This window comes from Rhizophagus irregularis, chromosome 8 (genome assembly GCF_026210795.1).
Source record: "Rhizophagus irregularis chromosome 8, complete sequence".
Lineage (NCBI taxonomy): Eukaryota > Fungi > Glomeromycota > Glomeromycetes > Glomerales > Glomeraceae > Rhizophagus > Rhizophagus irregularis.
In genome coordinates, this window is record NC_089436.1 from 43,093 (window position 1) to 63,651 (window position 20,559).

General features: G+C 28.9%; 3 protein-coding genes across 3 annotated transcripts; all 3 read left to right on the forward strand.

Annotated features, from left to right (window-relative positions):
* Positions 1-11,995: 11,995 nt before the first annotated feature.
* On the forward strand, positions 11,996-12,685 carry OCT59_027920 (uncharacterized protein; the record flags this gene model as incomplete). The annotated part of the gene is made up of 1 exon (XM_066146962.1): positions 11,996-12,685. The coding sequence occupies one exon, from the start codon at positions 11,996-11,998 to the stop codon at positions 12,683-12,685; it is 690 nt and encodes a 229-aa protein (XP_065993723.1).
* A 2,651-nt stretch (positions 12,686-15,336) lies between these two features.
* Positions 15,337-16,749, forward strand: OCT59_027921 (uncharacterized protein; the record flags this gene model as incomplete). Its single annotated transcript, XM_066146963.1, has 3 exons — positions 15,337-15,376; positions 15,464-15,672; positions 15,754-16,749. The coding sequence occupies 3 exons, from the start codon at positions 15,337-15,339 to the stop codon at positions 16,747-16,749; spliced, it is 1,245 nt and encodes a 414-aa protein (XP_065993724.1).
* A 2,979-nt stretch (positions 16,750-19,728) lies between these two features.
* OCT59_027922 (uncharacterized protein) lies at positions 19,729-20,256 on the forward strand (the record flags this gene model as incomplete). The annotated part of the gene is made up of 1 exon (XM_066146964.1): positions 19,729-20,256. One exon carries the CDS (start codon positions 19,729-19,731, stop codon positions 20,254-20,256), a length of 528 nt encoding a protein of 175 aa, XP_065993725.1.
* Positions 20,257-20,559: the final 303 nt, after the last annotated feature.

Sequence of the window (20,559 nt, forward strand, 5' to 3'; positions counted from 1 at the left end):
CCCACTACTCTACTTTCAACATTTTGTTATGCTCCATGCTTGTTGACTTTTAACTCCTTACCTATTGACGTGAATATTCGACATTTTCTCCGCTCTATTGCAGATGCTCGTGCTCTTTTATCTTTCTGTTCGCTAGCGCGTTTTACTGCTCTTGGTTCTCCTTCACTTTTTGATTGGGCTGGTATATATTTTTGCCTTTCACAAATTAAAGGTTTTGCTTCACATAGGAATGGTCGCCCTGAATTTTGGATCTTCCGCATTAAACTTCTTTTGGATATGTTGCCTACTTTAACTACTCTTCAACAACGTAAACCTTACTTATATTCTCCTGACTGGCTCTGTCCGCAGTGTAATTCTGCTCCTGAAGATTTGAACCATCTTTGGACTTGTCCTTATATTTTACCAGATTTAAATCCCTGTTTAACACACCGGTCTGAAGTCATTAAATTTAGAGATTCTTGTTTATCTTCTTTCCTATCCTTGAAATCTTTGGATAATTCCTTTCATACCGAGTTCTTTGCTTTGGATTGCTGGAACTATGAAGCTCCTTCTTCATCCTGTCTTTGGCTTACTCGAGGATTGTTGCCTGCGCATTTAACGGCATTTTTGAATCAATACTTTCCTCTCTCTGTTATATACAAGATTATTTCTCCCCTTCTTAATGACTTCCAAGTCGAATTATATGGTGAAATTTGGCTGTGTCGGAATGTTCTTTTCCATGCTTGGGAGGAGTCGCAGGGTATCTCGGCTGCTTCCAAATTACGTGGCCCTTCTACAAATTCTTTCCCTAATACTACTTCTCCACAACAACGTAACTCTTCTTTGGCGTCAGTTTCTCAGGATTCCTGGATTTCTTGGATATCCTCTTCTATAATTCGGGGTGGATCTTGGATCTCGCACTTGGATTTTCTGCGCCGCTTAACAGTTCAACCTCTTAGGATTTCTTTCTGGTAACGGACTGGATTTTTGGATGTTGGATAGTTGACTCACACTGGCCTTCGGGTAAAGTTGGGGTATGCGATTCTGTAATAGTTCAGTTTTTCTTTGCTTTAAATATATTTTAGTTTAGATTTCTTTACTTGTATGAGTCGTGAAGCTACTCTTTTTATTTTTTATTAGTTTATTTTCTTATTTTTGTAATATTGTTCGATCACTTTTCGAAGTCCAAAGTATAAATAAAAGATAAAGTCATAAGACTGTTTGCACAGGAAAAGGATAAAACTTGAGTGGTCACTACAAAGTATACCACTTGGGGTAAACAACTGTACTATCGGTACTAGGTAATCGCGGGCTGTAGTGGCCTTTGAGTGAGACTTAGTACCTAAAATGGTGGTATGGAAGGGTACTAGATGGTTGATGTTACCTGTCGAAAGTCCTCCATGAAAGTAGATGCTCTCTAAAGGTCGTAAAATAAATTGAGTATTAGTATCATGCAATGGGTATAGGATGAGTAGGCGGCGTGTACCTAGCTTCAGATCAGCCTAAAATGGCCCGATGGGGGATGTCTTCTATAGTGGTGCTGTTACCTGAGGAATTAAGTACTCGGTTTAATGGTTGCCCATTGAAGATGATAGGACACAGACCCGAGATTAGTCTCATAAGAGGCAATGGGTGGTCTGGCCGTAAACACTTGCAAAGGAAAAGGATAAAACTAGGGTTGGTCACCCTATCTCGGTGGTTAGTCACTGAGACCCTCATTAAGCCTGAGTATGGTGAGGTCGCAGGTTCGATTCCTATGACCACGGAAATAAAAAGAATTTTACTGCGGACGCTACAACCAATAGCGTGAAGGTACAGGGATTAGTGTAGTTGGACTGCATCGTGTGGTAATTAGTGTGTACGGTTAGGCCGCGCATTTCAACTAAGGGTCGCTGGTGTCCTTGCGTTCCCTATGAGGCCATTGGCATGCGCGCAGTCCTGTCCTTGAGGTCACTACTATACCTTGGGGGACTTCCTGTCCGGGTGGTCACTCTACGATACCGCTTGGGGTCAGTAATGGCTAGATGGTTGTCCTAGATGGTAAAGCTGAGGGTGCAATGTCTTAGTGGTAGTTAGACCTTCTGTTAGGGGTCTTAGGGACCAACCAAGGTGTTCGTGCACAGAACAGGTAGCATGGCTATGGGGTTCGATTCCCTACTCCTTGGGTCCTGGTTGGTGATCCCTGGTGGTTGATACCCACCATAAGGGGTGATCCTGGACAGATGCCTGCTACTTCCTGTCCGAGTGGTCACTACAAAAGTATACCACTTGGGGTAAACAACTGTACTATCGGTGCTAGGTAATCGCGGGCTGTAGTGGCCTTTGAGTGAGACTTAGTACCTAAAATGGTGGTATGGAAGGGTACTAGATGGTTGATGTTACCTGTCGAAAGTCCTCCATGAAAGTAGATGCTCTCTAAAGGTCGTTAAATAAATTGAGTATCAGTCGATCATGCAATGGGTATAGGATGAGTAGGCGGCGTGTACCTAGCTTCAGATCAGCCTAAATGGCCCGATGGGGGATGTCTTCATAGTGGTGCTGTTACCTGAGGAATTAAGTACTCGGTTTAATGGTTGCCCATTGAAGATGATAGGACACGACCCGAGATTAGTCTCATAAGAGGCAATGGGTGGTCTGGCCGTAAACACTTGCAAAGGAAAAGGATAAAACTACCACCATTCGATTCGTCTCAGTGAGACGATTCTAACAAGCTATGGTACATCTTTGTACGATTATTAGATGCCAAGTTATTTAATATATTCTTTATATAACTGTGATTATAAACGGTTCTTTTTAATATAAGATTTTTGAGGATAGGTGTGATAGTGACTATAGATAGATTGTGACTATATAGGATAGATTTTAATAATAAAGTGTTTTGAACATTCAACTGGTGTGACTATATAGTAGAATGTGACTATAACGGGAGTGACTATAGAGGGAGTTGACTGTATTATAAAGAATATTCCAAATTGCGGTTTGATATCGAACGAACGCCAAATCAAGTGAAACGATAGAATAGACTATCACATAGTATTTTAAATCAGGAAGATTTTTCGAATCAACCTAAACCCTTCTTGTTACATGGACGCAATATAAAAATGGTAAAAAATTCAATTCCATAGTATTTAAACAGATACAATACGTCACCGAAAAATATTTTAAAGAAAAAACACGCTCGGAAGGCATGAATGTGATTTTTCGTCATATACCACATCCATCGCATTCATTAATAAGAATTCGGGACAATTTCCTTAATAAATTTTTTTTAAAGTACAAACCCTGATCAGTAAAATTTTCTTATTACTAACGTCCAATTTAAATTACGATCATCAATAAAAATTCGCGCGAAATTTTCTTAATAGTATTTAATTTTTAAAGCGCAAAATACCGCTTAATTTTAATGTTCAAAGTCCGATCTACTGCTTAATTTAAGAAAAATTCGCGAGAATTTTCCTTAATACCGCTTAATTTTAATGTTCAAAGTCCGATCTACTGCTTAATTTAAGAAAAATTCGCGAGAATTTTCCTTAATGCCGCTTAATTTTAATGTTCAAAGTCCGATCTACTGCTTAATTTAAGAAAAATTCGCGAGTATTTTCCTTAATATCGTTGAATTTTTAGGTCTGATTATTTTAAGTTCAAACTATAAGAAATCTGTATATGGAAATGATACATTTTATATATATTTGATATACGTTTTTATAAATTCCGTATTAAATTCCGTATACGGTAAAAAATAAAAATAAAAATAAATTCCGTATACGGTAAACTAAAAATCACGATTTCAAGAAAAATTCTTGCAAATTTTTCTTGATACCGCTTATTTTAAAGTTTAAATAAATTGAAATCACGATTTTTTAAGAAAAATTCTTGCGAATTTTTCTTGATACTGCTTATTTTTAAAGTTTAAAGACCGATTAGTAAACTAAAATCACGATTTTAAGAAAAATTCTTGCGAATTTTTCTTGATACCGCTTATTTTAAAGTTTAAATAAATTGAAATCACAATTTTTTAAGAAAAATTCTTGCGAATTTTTCTTGATACTGCTTATTTTTAAAGTTTAAATAAATTGAAATCACGATTTTTTAAGAAAAATTCTTGCGAATTTTTCTTGATACTGCTTATTTTTAAAGTTTAAAGACCGATTAGTAAACTAAAATCACGATTTTAAGAAAAATTCTTGTGAATTTTTCTTGATACCGCTTATTTTAAAGTTTAAATAAATTGAAATCACGATTTTTTAAGAAAAATTCTTGCGAATTTTTCTTGATACTTCTTATTTTAAAGTTTAAAGACCGATTAGTAAATTTAAATTGCGATCACTAAGAAAAATTCGTGAATTTACTAATCGCGATCACTAAGAAAAATTAGCGAGAATTTCTTATTTATGTAAATTCAAAGAAAAAAAAATTTAAGCAAATATTTCTTATTTATTAGAGAATTAATAATATGAATTTTCAAGGTAAAGGTTTTTATTACCAATTTTCATATTTATCTATTATATAATAATATTTTTTTTTTCAAGGAATACTTCAAAAAATCCGACATTTCTATCAATACCAATTACTTCCACATATTGTAAAGGACCAAAACTATCAAAAAATTTTAAATTCACACTACTATTTTTCTCTAATTTTTTGATTTTTCGAATATATGCAAACATTCGCTTTTGATTTTGAAATTCATGAACCATAAAATATTCAATTTGTCCAAAAATTTCTTCTTCTCTCAAATTTAGAGGAGCACGGTAATTTCTTTCTTGTAAGTCAACAGTTAAATTAATCTATATAATAAAATTATCTTATTAATATTTTGAATTTTGAATATATAATGAAACAATAATAATAATTAATATATTTATTTCTTACAGCGACGCAAAAATCATTTCGACTACTATCATTTTCTTTTTTCCACCACTTAGATGATATAATGTTACCATCCTTTGTACGAAGTTTTCCATACTTAGCATAGTTTTTTTTAATGTCCTATATAAAAAAAATTATATATTATTTTTTTTAAAAAAGAATATTCTTATACATATTATTATGTGAGTTATAATATAAAATCACCGTAATTTCGCTAGTATTCTTTTGAAATATAGCTGCATAACATTGCTTTAACTTTATGACTTCATTTTTTGTTAATACACAATTAACAAATGGTGAATAAAATTCGTATTCGTGAACATATAATTCATTAGAATATACTCTATGCACCGGCCATGTTTTTTTTCTTTTTCTTTAAAATTGGAAAAAACTTTTTCATTATATATTGGTAAAAGTTGCAGATACTTAAATCTTTCTTGCATCAACACATTATTAAACAAATTCACATATGGTAGTTTTCGAGAGCTAACAAGTGGAATTAACATTCCACAAAACCTCTCCATCGGAAACTGCCAAAATTCACGACAAGGGCCAAAGTCTTCAATCGAATCTATTACATGTAATAAATAATGAAAAGAAATTAAAAATGCCGGTAATCTTTCTCCTCCAACGCCATATGAACTATTGCACAAAAAAATTCACGCGATCAATAAAAATATCGTTTAAAGAAAAAGGCATATATAAATTTCATAAGAAAATTACTTTGCATAATGATTGTAAAATTCTATTAATAAATTTCGAATTAAATCTAGCTCTTCAAATTCTATTAGAGGTTGAATGCATAACTTGACAGCTTCAACAAATCTTGACCATCCTTAGAGGTTACTATTATTTTAAGTTAAATAATGATATCAGCAGACTTTTTATTATTTTATCTGCCAACAATTTGATTTTTTTTATTACCTTTGCGGCAATCGCCCTTTTAGTAATGGTAAAGAGAATAAAATGATCCAATTAGCCCACTCTACAGCTTTAAACCCAGCTGAATGTTTAACGATATTGCGTGGAGGACGTCCAATATCAGGTGGCATATGAGATCTACTTCGTTCCATGATTTCACCAATTTCAACCCATGTTTTAGAACTTATTGTATATTCATTTGAGTTCCATTCATTATTTTTTGGATAGAATTTTCCTATCCAATGTCGAAACATATGGGGTGCAACATTTTCGAAAAAAAGGTGCATTATATCTACTGGAAATGAACGTGGAAAATTTATAGAAAATAACTCAAATAAAATACTCTTTCCTTTAATTCCTAATTTTTTTATTAAACAAAAAATTTTTAAAATTGAGAAAATATATTAATATTAATTACTAAGAATTTATTTTTATTTTAAAATATTGGACCAACCGCAATCACGTATATAAGTTTCTCTACGATCTTCCTCCAGACGTTCTATTTGATTTGTGCTATTCAGTATTTCATCATGTGTTCGAATTGGTAATCGTTTAGGATCAATATTTTGTTGCAATGGATAATACACATGTCTATTCGTTTCATTTAAAGTCCCTCGAAGATTACAAAATCTGCAACCTGAGTATGAATTATGTCCTGTTAAACATAGAACTTTTGAAAGGGCAGGGATATCGCCGGTCCAAGCCAGAATGTGAGCACGTAGAGTAAACTGTTCCTCTTTGTTACCATCGTAACAAGAGATTCCATCTGTAAATATTAAAAATATTATTAATAAATATTACATTTATTACGTACCATTTATTTAAAATATACCTTGTAAGGATTTCATTTCTTGAATTAATGGATAGAGAAATGAATTAAAATCTTTAGGTTGTTTTGGCCTCAGGATTATTAAAGTTACCATTAAATTTTCTTTCTTTACTCTTAATTCTTGAGGTAAATTATTATTTAGAAACAGGAACACCCAACAATCATCGGTCTTTTGACGAAATATTTGGTAGCCGTCGCAAGAAGCAGTAAATGCGATATCTCTTGGATCGGGAAAATATTCGTCATTTAATAATTCTTGATAAATCTGTCCATCAAAAATGTCACCTATGTTATTATGAGCAAATTCTCCTTTATTACAAGTATAATTGTGCCTATATAATAGTTCTTTAGATCTTTCAGGGTTTTTAAATTGAAGCTTTAAACGCTCAATTATAGAAATAAAAGGTAGATTTTTTCTCGCTTTACCATTACTATAATATCGATCCTCCTTACAAAATTTACATTTTGTTTCATTTTCTAAAACTCCTACGAATGCACAACATGAATTAACGCACATATCGTATATTTTTGGTTCAATTCCTACTATTGAACCAAGCTTTCTTTTTACTTTATTAAAACTTATTTTATTTCTATTGAAGGCTTTATATATATTATTAAATGCTGCTTCAGAAAAATTAAAATTCGATTTCACATATAAAAGCCTTAATCCTTCGAACAATTCATTAGAAAAAGTCGTATTATCTAAAAAAAAGTTGGTAAATTACTAATTTAAAATATTATTATAATTATTTCGAAATTCACCTTCTTTATCATCAGAGGTATCAAACTCTAATTCACTTTGAGAATCATAATGGTTTAAGTCATCGCTTTCATGATAGTAATCATCAATTTCCTCATCCTCATCTTGAAAACTGGAGAGAATTTCCATAGAAGCCTCATCATTATGTAAGGTAGTAAGATTTTCTTTCTCTATAAGAATTTCTTCATTGTCAGATATTTCCGATATTTCCATAGGAGATGAGCATTCTTCATATGAGTTTTCTTCTTCATTTTCTTCATTTTCTTCAAAATAATTTCTTCAGAATGAAGACTTTGGTATGCATTTTCTAGTTCTTGCTCCTCTTGTTCTTTTTTCATATGACGAATTACTGTTGTTCTATGAATTTCTTTTCCAATACCATTTGTTAAAGCTTTACAGTGAGTACACGTACACAAAGGCATACTAATTAATAAAATATATATGTATTTTGGTCTTTTAATAAAAAAGTTTTGTTGGTACTATTTTCTTCGAATTTCAATCTATATATAATCAAATAAAACTAGTCCAAACGTCAGACAAATTTTTTTAGTTATATAGTTTTTTTAGTTATATAGATTTATCAAAAAATTTATTATTGATTTAATACAAAATATCTATATAATTATAAACAATCTCACAAAAAAATTCGTTAATATCAAAAAAATTTTTCACAAATTTATTAGTCAGAAATAATATTGAAAAAATCAATCTCATAAAAAAAATTCTCATTAAATCGAAAAAAAAATCTCAATAAACAGAAAAAGTTCTCACTAAATCAAAAATTCTCACTAAAAAAAAAATTTTCACACGAATTTATTAGTCAGAACAATATCATTGACTAAAAAAAATCTCACAAAAAGCCGTAGGATATAGTTCTATAGTCTTAACCCAAACCAAAAAAAAGAATAAACTATCCCTATAAAAAATTTTTATCTGAATATTTCCATTATTTCTCCGTGTCTTCCGTAAAAATTCTGTGAAAATGATACATTCACAGATATCCGTGTTAGCGAGATGAAAATTTCCATGATTTAAGGCTATAAATTCCATTAAAATGATGCATTCACGGAAAAAAATATGGAAAGATAAAACACGGATCAGATTTTTTACAGGGTATATTTTTTGGGTTAAAAAAAAAATCCAAAATTTTGATAAATTCCGATTAAAAAAAAACCCTAAAAAAAAATCCAATAAGAATAAAAAAATTTTGGTTAAGTTAACCAAAAGAAACAATAATGATAAAAAGAGGGATAAAAAATTAATAAAAAAAAGACTAAAAAGGTAGTTTCGGTTTTTTAGTAAAAATTATTATTATAGAAATGGTTCGTGGTAACTAATGACCGCAAATAAATGCATAAGTATTACTTATCTCCTGGCTAATTAGGAATAAGTAAAATTTTACTAGGATTGGATAAATGATCGGCCGAAGGCTGATCATGTTCCGATTCTAAGTAAAATTTTACTATTCCAATTAGCCAGGAGATAATTGATTTATCCCCTGCCATTTACACAATAGTAAGTGTTTTATAGTATATCATGAATTTAATATAGTTTATTTTATTGTTGTATCTTATTTTTCTTTCGCTTGGTTTTTTTTTTCATTTTAAAAGATTTTAAAAAATAATTGAATTTTAAAAAGCTTCGGAACTATTACTAATACACTTGAAAAATAATATTGAGATTACAAATAAATTAAAAGAAAGTTTTTCTCATTTGGAAAATGCAAATCTTTCCAAATTACTCAAATTTTCAAATCAGTCCATTATAGTATAATCAATAGTTAATTTTTACCGCAAAATTTCCTAGAAACGGATAAATAAATACATATAAAATTTGCTATCCAGTAGGTATAACTACATTTGCATAATCGTGTAAATGGTGCCGATCAGGGGATAAGAGAAATTATACTTTTTTTTTGTTAGTATTAAAATCCAGTTAAAATTTTAATTAACTATAAATGTATTAGTTTAAAGATTGGCTATCGTAGTTAGTTAATTATGATATGATAATTACGAAATAGATTGAACGCAAGAATATCACACTTTTCAATATTACACAATTTAAATTATTTATACCGGGTAATCTAAATATGACAAAATTTTTTTAATTAGATAGATGATGGGCTGAGATCCGGATTTCTTAGTTTTAACATTTGAAAAACAATATCTGAAGGTACCATATGTATCATCGAAAAGAAGAAATCTGTAATCTAATAAGGATGTTTAATTAAAATTAAGCCGTGTTTATTAAAAGCTTTGACCGTTAAAAAGCCTTGATCATTAAAAAGCCTTGATTATTAAAAGCCTTGATCATTAAATTAAATAATTTGATTAAATTTTTTATTATTGTTAATTAATTAATCCGTTATTATTTTAAAATATTAAAACAAATATTTTTAGTTTACATCCGGATATGTACAGCATAAAATATACAATAAATAATAATAAACAAATTTTTATAAAATCTAATCAAATGAACTGGTGGCGTCAAAAGATTTGAATTTAATTGATTCATAAAAGATGGCTGAGATCCCGTTCACAACCTCAATCGTATAATAATAAATCGACCAAATTCTTAACAGTATCACGCTTTGCTATTTATAATAAGTTTAAATCATGAGCTGATGTAAAAAAGGAATGAGGTTAAATATCACATGCACTATATTTAGTTTTTTACGGTCTTTAAACTTTAAAAATAAGCGGTATCAAGAAAAATTCGCGAGAATTTTTCTTAAATTCATTACTAATCGGTCTTTAAACTTTAAAAATAGGCAGTATCAAGAAAAATTCGCGAGAATTTTCCTTGATACTGCTTAATTTTTAAATTAAAACCTTAATTAATACTAAATTAGCTAAAGCAGTATCACAGAATTATATAAATTTATATAAACCAATCTATCTAATCTCATTAAAGAAGCCCCATGTAAAAAAAAATGTTGATCCGTGTTTTATCGTTTCATGTTATCACAGAATTTTTATGGAATTACGGAGGAATAATGGAGAATTGGTTGGCTTTGTGCCACTCTGACATATTAAAAAAAAATACTTGATCATCTGTATATTTAAATACCAGTTTTCATCCAGTTTTTCACCCGATTTTAGTCTTACACTATTTTGAAAATAGTGATATAGGGTCAGATCATATTATAAATAAATATTTTTTTTCGCTCTTTTTTTTAATTCAAGCAATCATTTAGTATTGAATTCTATTTAATTTTTATTTTATATTAGATCATTATTTCATATATTATGTATTTTAAAAAAAAAATTTTTCCATTCATCTAAATCATTATTTAGTTCTTCTTTATCTATTATATAGTAAGTTTAATTAATTTTAATAAATCCTACACAATGGTCAATAGCACATACATCAATAAACTCATGAGATTCATTTCCCAAAAATGACAAAAGTCTTATATTATCTTCTTTAACTAATGGATAATTAGATATAGCCAAAAATACATACATTTTTATCAAACTATTTACAGTACATATTATCAAATAATTAATTCTAGTTCAATCATAATTTCTTCTAATTCATTTTGAAGAGAATGACTACATAAAAATTAATAATATCCGTAAATACTAACATTTGATCATAAATATTGTGTTACTGATTTCTTAGATAGCCTATGCTATATTACGCAATTAATTTTCCTATATGACTTTATTTGATTTATGTGCTACTGATTTCTTAGATAGGCTATGCTATATTACGCAATTTTACGCAATTTATTTGATTTATGGCTTGTGATTTTTAAATTTCAGACTGTTTATGGTCGATATTATGCAAATCGTATGACGATTTTAACATGGTGTCCAGTAAATTAACTTTTGTTTTACCTTATTTAATATTAAAAATTACTATGTGAATGAGAAATTAATAAAGTAAAACAAATGTAGACTTAAATAACTTAAATATCAATTTATTGGGTAATTTTGGTATTACAAACCATTTTTAAGCAATGAAAATTATTAAATATTTAGCATTTAACGTAAGAAATGCAGTAAAAAAATTTTTCCTATTAGAATGGTAGTTTTACAGTCAAAAATAAATATCTAAATACCAGAACAAGTAAAAAGCCTCAAGATAAGCTGGTCGATTTCTAATTAAGTATTAAAAATATACATGCCACCCAAATTATTTTGGGCTGCCGTAATTATAAGTAAAATCCCAAATTCAATTATGGCATCCCAAATTATTTTGGCACTTTACATAGTAAATTATATATAAACCGAATGAATTATGGCATCCCAAATTATAATTATGGCATCCCAAAATAATTTGGGCAGCATGTATAATTAAAAAAACTACTACCAAAAAGCTTAAATACCAGAATGAGTAAAAAGCCTTAAGATAAGCAGATCAACTTCTATTTAAGTATTAGAACCAAGTAAATTTTCACACATTATTTAAATACGCAAATTTTTTTTTTTAAATACTTTTTTTCGCGCAAATTTTTTTTTTAAATACTTTTTTTCGCGCAAAAATTTTTTTTTAAATACTTTTTTTCGCGCAAAAATTTTTTTTTAAATACTTTTTTTCGCGCAAAATTTTTTTTTTAAATACTTTTTTTCACGCAAATTTTTTTTTACTCACACTAAGTACTCTTTTATTCACCAAGCTGTTTTACAAAAATGACTGAAGATAACGAAAGTTTTTCAGTCATAGAAAATAACGTTACTACAAAAGATATACTCAATAATATCGATAAAAGCTTTGGAGTCATCACTAATCTATCAAATTTTTTAGTTGAATTAACACGCACTCAAAATGACACAATAAATGAATTAACTCGTAATCAGGATAAAACAATACATGAGTTATTATGCATGGTAAAAATGTCAATATCATCATCATCACCACCGACATCATTTACGTCATCGTCACCACCACCTTCAATATTATCATCATTATCATCGTTGCCCCCATCATCATCTCCACCATCTTCATCTCCGTCATCGTCATCATTATCTCCGCCTCCGCCATCATCATCTCCACCACCAGTACAACTTTATTCGGCGAAAGATATAAAAATTTGTCTGACAACCAACTGGATTTTACCAGTGGAATTTTATAGAGACCCCTGCCATATTTGCCTATATTACAGACACGGATTCAGAAATTGTCCGAATATAATTTTTACAGCACAAGAACTTCAGAATATTTGTATAAAGTGTTGGGGACCAATCCATGGAACATCGACAAATTGTACTAATGATCGGGTCACACCTCCGTTTAAAGAAGATTATATACAACCAACACAATTAATTCAAAAATTTTTTTTATTTACAACCAACACAATTAATTCAAAAATTTTTTTTTAGGTAAGATTTTTAGATTTATACTTTTTGATTTTAATAATATATTAATATATTTTTTTATTACCAGTGGAATATTATAAAGACCCCTGCCATATTCGCCTATATTATGAACATGGCTTTATAAATTGTCCAAGTATAATTTTTACAGTACAAGAACTTCAGAATATTTGTATAAAGTGTTGGGGACCAATCCATGGAACATCGGGAAATTGTACTAATGATCGGGTCACACCTCTGTTTAAAGAAGGTTATATACAACCAACACAATTAATTCAAAATTTTTTTTTAGGTAAGATTTTTAGATTTATACTTTTTGATTTTAATAATATATTAATATATTTTTTTATTAATAAATAATAATTAAATTGCCGATATTTTTTGGTCATTAAAGGTAATTAATGATTATATATATATCTTTCAATTTATTTTATTATTAATATTTTTATTAACTTTTCTTTTTATTTAAATTAAAGGTCGTAATGAAAATTTTTTTTTTTAACATACATGGTTAAAGATTTTATAATTTTTTTGTTTTTTTCATATAACTGAAGTTTTACCTAGTAGGTTTGCTAGGTAGCATAACTAGGTAAAACTTTAGAATTTTTGAAGTTTTATTTTTTTGTTTTTTTTTCATATAACTGAAGTTTTACCTGGTAGGTTAAGCTAGGTAGCATAACTAGGTAAAACTTTAGAATTTTTGAAGTTTTATTTTTTGGTTTTTTTTCATATAACTGAAGTTTTACCTAGTAGGTTGGTTAGCTAGGTAGCATAACTAGGTAAAACTTTAGAATTTTTGAAAAGTTTTAAGGTTGCCAGGTAACATGATAAACTTTTCTTCTAATAAATAATAATAAAAATTAAATAAATTTTTCATAAAAATTTTTAATAATTGCAATCTTAATTTATTAATGTGGATTTTTATCAAACATTTTAGTAATACTTAAATATGCAATCATGTATATATTATAGGTATAATTAAAGTACTATGATTTCATATAAAATGGACTTAGTGTCTTAATTTACGTTAAATAATCAACCAGAAAACATTGATAAAAGTTTTTTGCATACCAATGAAATACTGTAGTTCAGTAAATTTACTACCATACTTGTAAATTCCATATTTATATTAAAGAAAAAAGAAAATAAATGATAGCAAAATATTTGCGAGATTAATAGATCTAAATCACGATTGTTAAAGAAAAATTCGCAAGAATTTTTCTTGATACTGCTTAATTTTTGTGATACCGTGCTTAATTCCCGATTAATAAAATTGAAATCACGTTTTTAAGAAAAATTTGCGAGAATTTTCCTTGATACTGCTTAATTCTAATTCAGCTAATTTAGTATTAAGGTTTTAATTTAAAAATTACGCAGTATCTAATTAAATCGTTCAGTTACACTAAATTTTTTTTTTTTTTTGCGAACAAAAAAAAAAAATTTCAAATTCAAAAAAAAAACGAGTTTTTTTAGTATGTTTTAGTCGTTATCAAGAAAAATTCGCGAGAATTTTCCTTGATACTGCTTAATTCTAATTCAGCTAATTTAGTATTAAGGTTCTATCAAAGAATTTCTTGCGAATTTTTCTTGATGATCGTGATTTTTAATCAGACTTTTAAACTTTAAAATTAAGCAAGTATGAAGGAAATTTCTTGCGAATTTTCGTTATAAATCAGACTTCTGATGGATTTTTTATATGATCACGTGAAATTATCTATACAGTTTACAGTAGGGATCAGCATCGCGCATGAATAGAAACCGCGCCCGACCTGCTAGATTATATGGAGATGATGTAATTTTTATTTGTGAAACTAAGGATATTGTTTGTTGTTTGAATCGTTACCAATTACGTTTAAAGATAACTCTATACTTATAAAAGATGATCGTAAAATCATATGAAATAAAATTTGTATATAAGGGGAATTTTCTTGATATTCTCACAGGTAGTGGGATCACTGCATCCAAGTTTGATTCAAGTTTTAATAAGAGGAAAAAAAAAATTTTTCCTCTGCCATTTAATTAAAAAGATGAGTAAAAAAGACTATCAATATGAGTATATTAAAAGGCAAAACCGTCAGTTTGCGCTGTGATATTCACAAAATAAATATTACATATATGAGAGTATTATTAACCATAATTAGATAATTAAATTGGTAATTTAAATTTATTTTAATAAATAAAACACCCCTTTGATTTTTTAGATCAATTTGAGACAATTAATTTTTTTCTCTAAATTTTTAGATCGATTCAACACCCTTATTGACCATAATTAGATTGTAATTAAATTTATTTTAATAAATAAAACACCCCCTTGATTTTTTAGATCAATTCGAGTTTATTAAATAGACACCCTTTACAATTAATTTTTTCTCTGGATTTTTAAATCGATTCAACACCCTTATAATTAATTTTTTCTGATTTTTATCGATTTAACATCTTTAACATTAATTTTCTTCCTTCAATTTTTTCCTCAAAAATCACCCTTATAATTAATTTTTTCTTTAATTTTTTATCGATTTAACATCTTTAACACTAATTTTCTTCCTTCAATTTTTTCCTCAAACTTCCTTCAATTTTTTCTTCTTCCTTCAATTTTTTCCTCAAACTTCCTTCAATTTTTTCTTCTTCCTTCAATTTTTTCCTCAAAAATCTCAAAAATGGATTCAATCGACAAAGAAAGTAAATTAAAAGAAATTAGTATGTAATGAATGAGATATATAAATTTATGTTTTTTATTTATGTATTATAAGTTTTTTTTTATTTACTTAATAATTTTTCCAAAAGAACAAAATTTAATAAGGTTCGCCTCAAAGACATTTAAAGAGATGAAAGAATTAGAAATTAGATTTCTTAATATTTCTAATTCAAACGCTATATTAGAAAATAATGATATTGGGATATTCCGAATTCATTTTGGAGAAAACGATTTTAATGAAATTGATGAAGAAGAAGTTGATTCAAAAAAACAGTCAATCACAATAAAAAATAAAAAAGTTAATAATTTTTTTATACTTTTAATTCATTAAGATTCTATTCATTTTGACAATATATTAATTATGCATTGTTATGCGCAGAAACCGTTTTTATCATCTCCGGCTATTACGATGGCAAGGAATCTACGAGAATTATTACTAAATATCGATAAACTCCCAGATCAACAATCTTTTACGATGAACCCGACAAAATTCACAATAATTGAATCATATGTACAATTTTTGTTGAACAAATTAAAAAGTTCTTCAACAAAAGAAGCTTTTGTTGAAGAACTTAGATGTAATAATAACAATTTCTTAGAAATCGGTCTACCTCCTAATAATGAAAATTTAAAAGATAATTTTGAGATTACCTCGGAGGTAAATTTGTTAAAAATGGAGGAATCTTCCTTCGAACGAAGTAAGGAAGAAATAATAAGAGCGCTGGTCGCTCAATTAATATCAATTTATGACAATGTTCTTCAGGAATATATCGAAGCAGAGATTAATAGACAAAATGGATTTCGTAATTATTTGAATTTTTTAAAGATTTATAAAAAAATCGAAATATTTTGTAACATATACAAAATCAGATTGAAAGGTCAAACAATAAAAAATCAAACAAATACCAAAATTGTCGATTATAGCAAACAAAAAATTAAATTAACAACTCTCACCATCACTCTCAGAGCAGCAAAAAGAATTGATAGGCTATTAAGTCTTTCCAATAAAAATTTTCTCATTGTTGACATATTTCCTAATTTAGATGTAGCTTTTTTTAAATCGTCGTCAATTAATGTCTCTGCATATGAATGTTGGCTGAAGATCATAGAAACGGGAGAAATAATTTCAGAGGAGCAAGGATACGAAATCTATCAACAAAAAAAGAAGGAGGAGAATTCATTAAGAGAAAATATTCTTAAACAAGTGTATGAATCGGCGGGATATGAATCGGCGGAATATGAATCGGCAGAATATTATTACATTGATGAAGAATCACCAAGATACTATTCTGATAATGACAATCCTGATAACGAAGAATCACCAAGATATTATACCAATAACGAAGAATCTATTCTTCCTATGGATGAATCTTAACTCTTTCCTCCGCTTCCTTTCTCTCTTCTTCTCTCCCTTCTTCGTTATTTTCCTCCTTTCCTCCCTTCTTCTCTCTCTTCTTCGCTCGTATCCTCCCTCTCTTCTTTTTCTCCTTTTTCGCTCTTTTCTTCCCTTCTTTCCTTCTTCTCTCCTTCTTCGTTCTTTTCCTCCCTTCCCTTTCCTTCCTCCTTCCTTTTCCTCTTTCATTTCCCTTCCCTTCCCTTCCTCCTTTCTTTTCCTCTTTAATTTCACCAGTAGAATCCATTATTTTTTTGATTTTTTGTTCCTCGGCACTTGGTACTGATTTCGTCCGTTTCTTTGGCTCTCTTTTGACACTTTCTTTCACGTTCATGTTTAAGTCATTGTTTGGGTGTTTTTCTCCTTTTGTTATTTCATTTCTCGGGTTAGTACTTTGATATCCATTTTATTATAATTTTTAAATGTAAAAGTTTATGCGAAGCGCATGGGAATTTTATATCTGATTTTTTATCTTAATTTTTATAGTCGTCATCTTTACTTTAAAGTACAAAATTAGAAATACAATCGCCACTGGTTACAAACCTGGATATACTGAAAACTCGTTATATCGAACCAAATAGTGCAGAACTATTTATCCAAAACTCGTGTTTGTTTGATCAAATATATTATATACTGAATGATCACGTGAATTAAAATTGGATAATCTTTTTCTTTATCGGAATACAAAATTTAAAAAAAAACCCAATATTAACACAATATATCAACAAATTATGAAAAATGTCAACTACAAAAACCTTCCCGTTCATTATTTTTGGAATAAGAAGGCGTGAATGCAAATTAGTATTTTAATGAAATTCTTCTTGAACTTAATCTCTTGAATTTAATGCATGAAATTCTTCTAATATTTATTTATTTCTTTTATTTCTTAGTTTTGATGGAAAAATTGATGACCTTGATATGTTAATTTCTAGCTGATATTAACGCGTATGGATATGTTCATATTGAGGATGAAATGCTAGAGGGTGGACTTACTGATGAAGAAATTGTTGATAGGGTATGAATACAAAAATGAAATAACTTATTTATACCAGAAAAAGTTACTTTGGCAGTAGTTAAAAGATTTATAAACGAATCTATAAGATTTTATACGCAGAAGTGGGTAAAGAATTAAATAATATAATATAATAATAAAGATAATTCATAATTCACCTTAATTATTTTTAATCATGTGATTTGATTTTATTGGTAGAATTTATATACCGCGTTATATCCAGTGACGACCGCAATCTCAATTTTATATATTAATCGAAAAAAATAAGTAGTACCAAGAAAATTCTCAGAAAATTTTCTTGATGATCGCAATTAATTGGATTTAAATTTAAAAATTGTCAATCGTAATTTCAATTTCAATTTCAATTTATTTATTAATCAGCCTTTGAAAAATAAGGCCCATCAATTTCTAAAAATAGCTAAACGCGAATTTAATTTTAATGATTATTCTGTTATATTAACAAAATTGATCAATTTGCGCTTTTTTCTAACAATAATAGTTAGATAATATAAAATAGATAGTCATAATGCTATTATGTAATAATAAAAAGAGCGATTTCTAATTAAACTCAATTCCAATTGTTTGTTTGTAAATTCTAATCGTTTGATTGCGACGTAAATCATGATCATCTTCCGATTTCTGAAACTATTTTTCACAAATATATACTGTATTGATATTGATGGACTGAAATTTAAAATGCCCCATGATTTTTTAGAAAACAACTTATTAGCATAGCGGCCAATCACAAAGATAGCACTGAAAATATAAGATCAGCTGATACTAACAACTGTGATCTGTATATGGTGATTAAGACCGATTAGAATCACGAATTCACGATTATTAAGAAAAATTCTTGGGAATTTTTCTTGATACTGCTTATTTTAAAGTTTAAAGACCGATTAGCAAACTGAAATCACGATTTCAAGAAAAATTCTCGTGAATTTTTCTTGATAGCTTATTTTTAAAGTTTAAATAAATTGAAATCACGATTTTTTAAGAAAAATTCTTGTGAATTTTTCTTGATGCTGCTTATTTTAAAGTTTAAAGACCGATTAGCAAACTGAAATCACGATTTCAAGAAAAATTCTCGCGAATTTTTCTTGATACCGCTTATTTTTAAAGTTTAAATAAATTGAAATCACGATTTTTTAAGAAAAATTCTTGTGAATTTTTCTTGATGCTGCTTATTTTAAAGTTTAAAGACCGATTAGCAAACTGAAATCACGATTTCAAGAAAAATTCTCGCGAATTTTTCTTGATACTGCTTATTTTTAAAGTTTAAATAAATTGAAATCACGATTTTTTAAGAAAAATTCTCGCGAATTTTTCTTGATGCTGCTTATTTTAAAGTTTAATGACCGATTAGTAAACTGAAATCACGATTTCAAGAAAAATTCTTGCGAATTTTTCTTGATACAGACTGATTAGTAAATTGAAATCACGATTTTTAAATATGATTGTTTATATTTGACTAACTTTAATAAAGTAGTATGAAAACCCCAATTCTGGCTCACTCCCACCATATAATCTAAAATACTACCACTTTATATAATCTAATTACCACCATCATATAACCTAATTACCACCACATAATCCACCTACCACTTTTACTATAATTTAACTACCACTTTCATATAATCTAGCTTACCACCATCATATAATATAATTACCACCATATAATCCACCTACCACTTTTCATATAATCTAGTTACCATCATATAGTTTTATTACCACCATACAACTCTATTACCACCATATAATCTGAAAAATATCAACCGAACAAGAAATAGGATTTCAAAGCTAACGGAGCTAAAAAAGGTAAGGAAATATTAACCCATCCAGGAAACCAGCCATGGAGTCAATAGAGTGGAATAGCAAGGCAAGCAATTACCCTTATACTGAGAAAAAATGTAATTGAATAAAAGATTCATATATAAAAGGTTTACAAGATGTCACAATACAGACCATTACTAAGACGTATACTAGGCCAGTTTGAACTCAACATAGAAGAATGGGTAAAGGAAATAATGTGGTATTTAGATATAGCATATTTAAAAGCTTTAGATTCCGAATTTAGCAAAGAAAGTATGTTAGTATCTGGATTAGAAGAGCTAGTAGAAATATTTGATGAGATGTTAGAAGGTGATGATATATGGATACATCCATCACTTTTATCACGAATAAGATATTCTATTCTACCAGATGAGATGGCAATATATGAAAGATTTTCAGATATCATTAAGAACTTCTCAGAGGATAAAGAATTAGCATATGCATTATTAGACTTAGTAGAAATATTATCAAAAAAGAAACCTACAACATTCAACATTATAGATTACAATATACAAAGAATATTCACGAATCCTAATGATGAATATAGAAATGAATTCAGCATCTACCATATTAAAGGAGATGAAGATATGGACGAAGATACAGATAAAGACACAGATGAAGACATAGATGAAGTAGAGCAGTAGAGGTAGGCTCCGAATCTGGTCAATCCGGTCATCCTAGGATCAATCCGTCTAATAGGCGGATTCGGATTGATCAGATGAATCCGTCAAATAGACCGGATGGATGACCGGATATCCGATCTATCCTATACGGGATCGACAAAAAAATTTCCTTTTTAGGAAATTTTATGTTACACGACCGGAAACTAAATTTAGAAAAACTGGTTTTTTGTGGAACGGGTATCGCCAAAAATGGAAACGATCGACATGCCCGTGCGTCACGTGACAACAATTAAATACCTAATCATAAATTCCGGCTGAAATTAA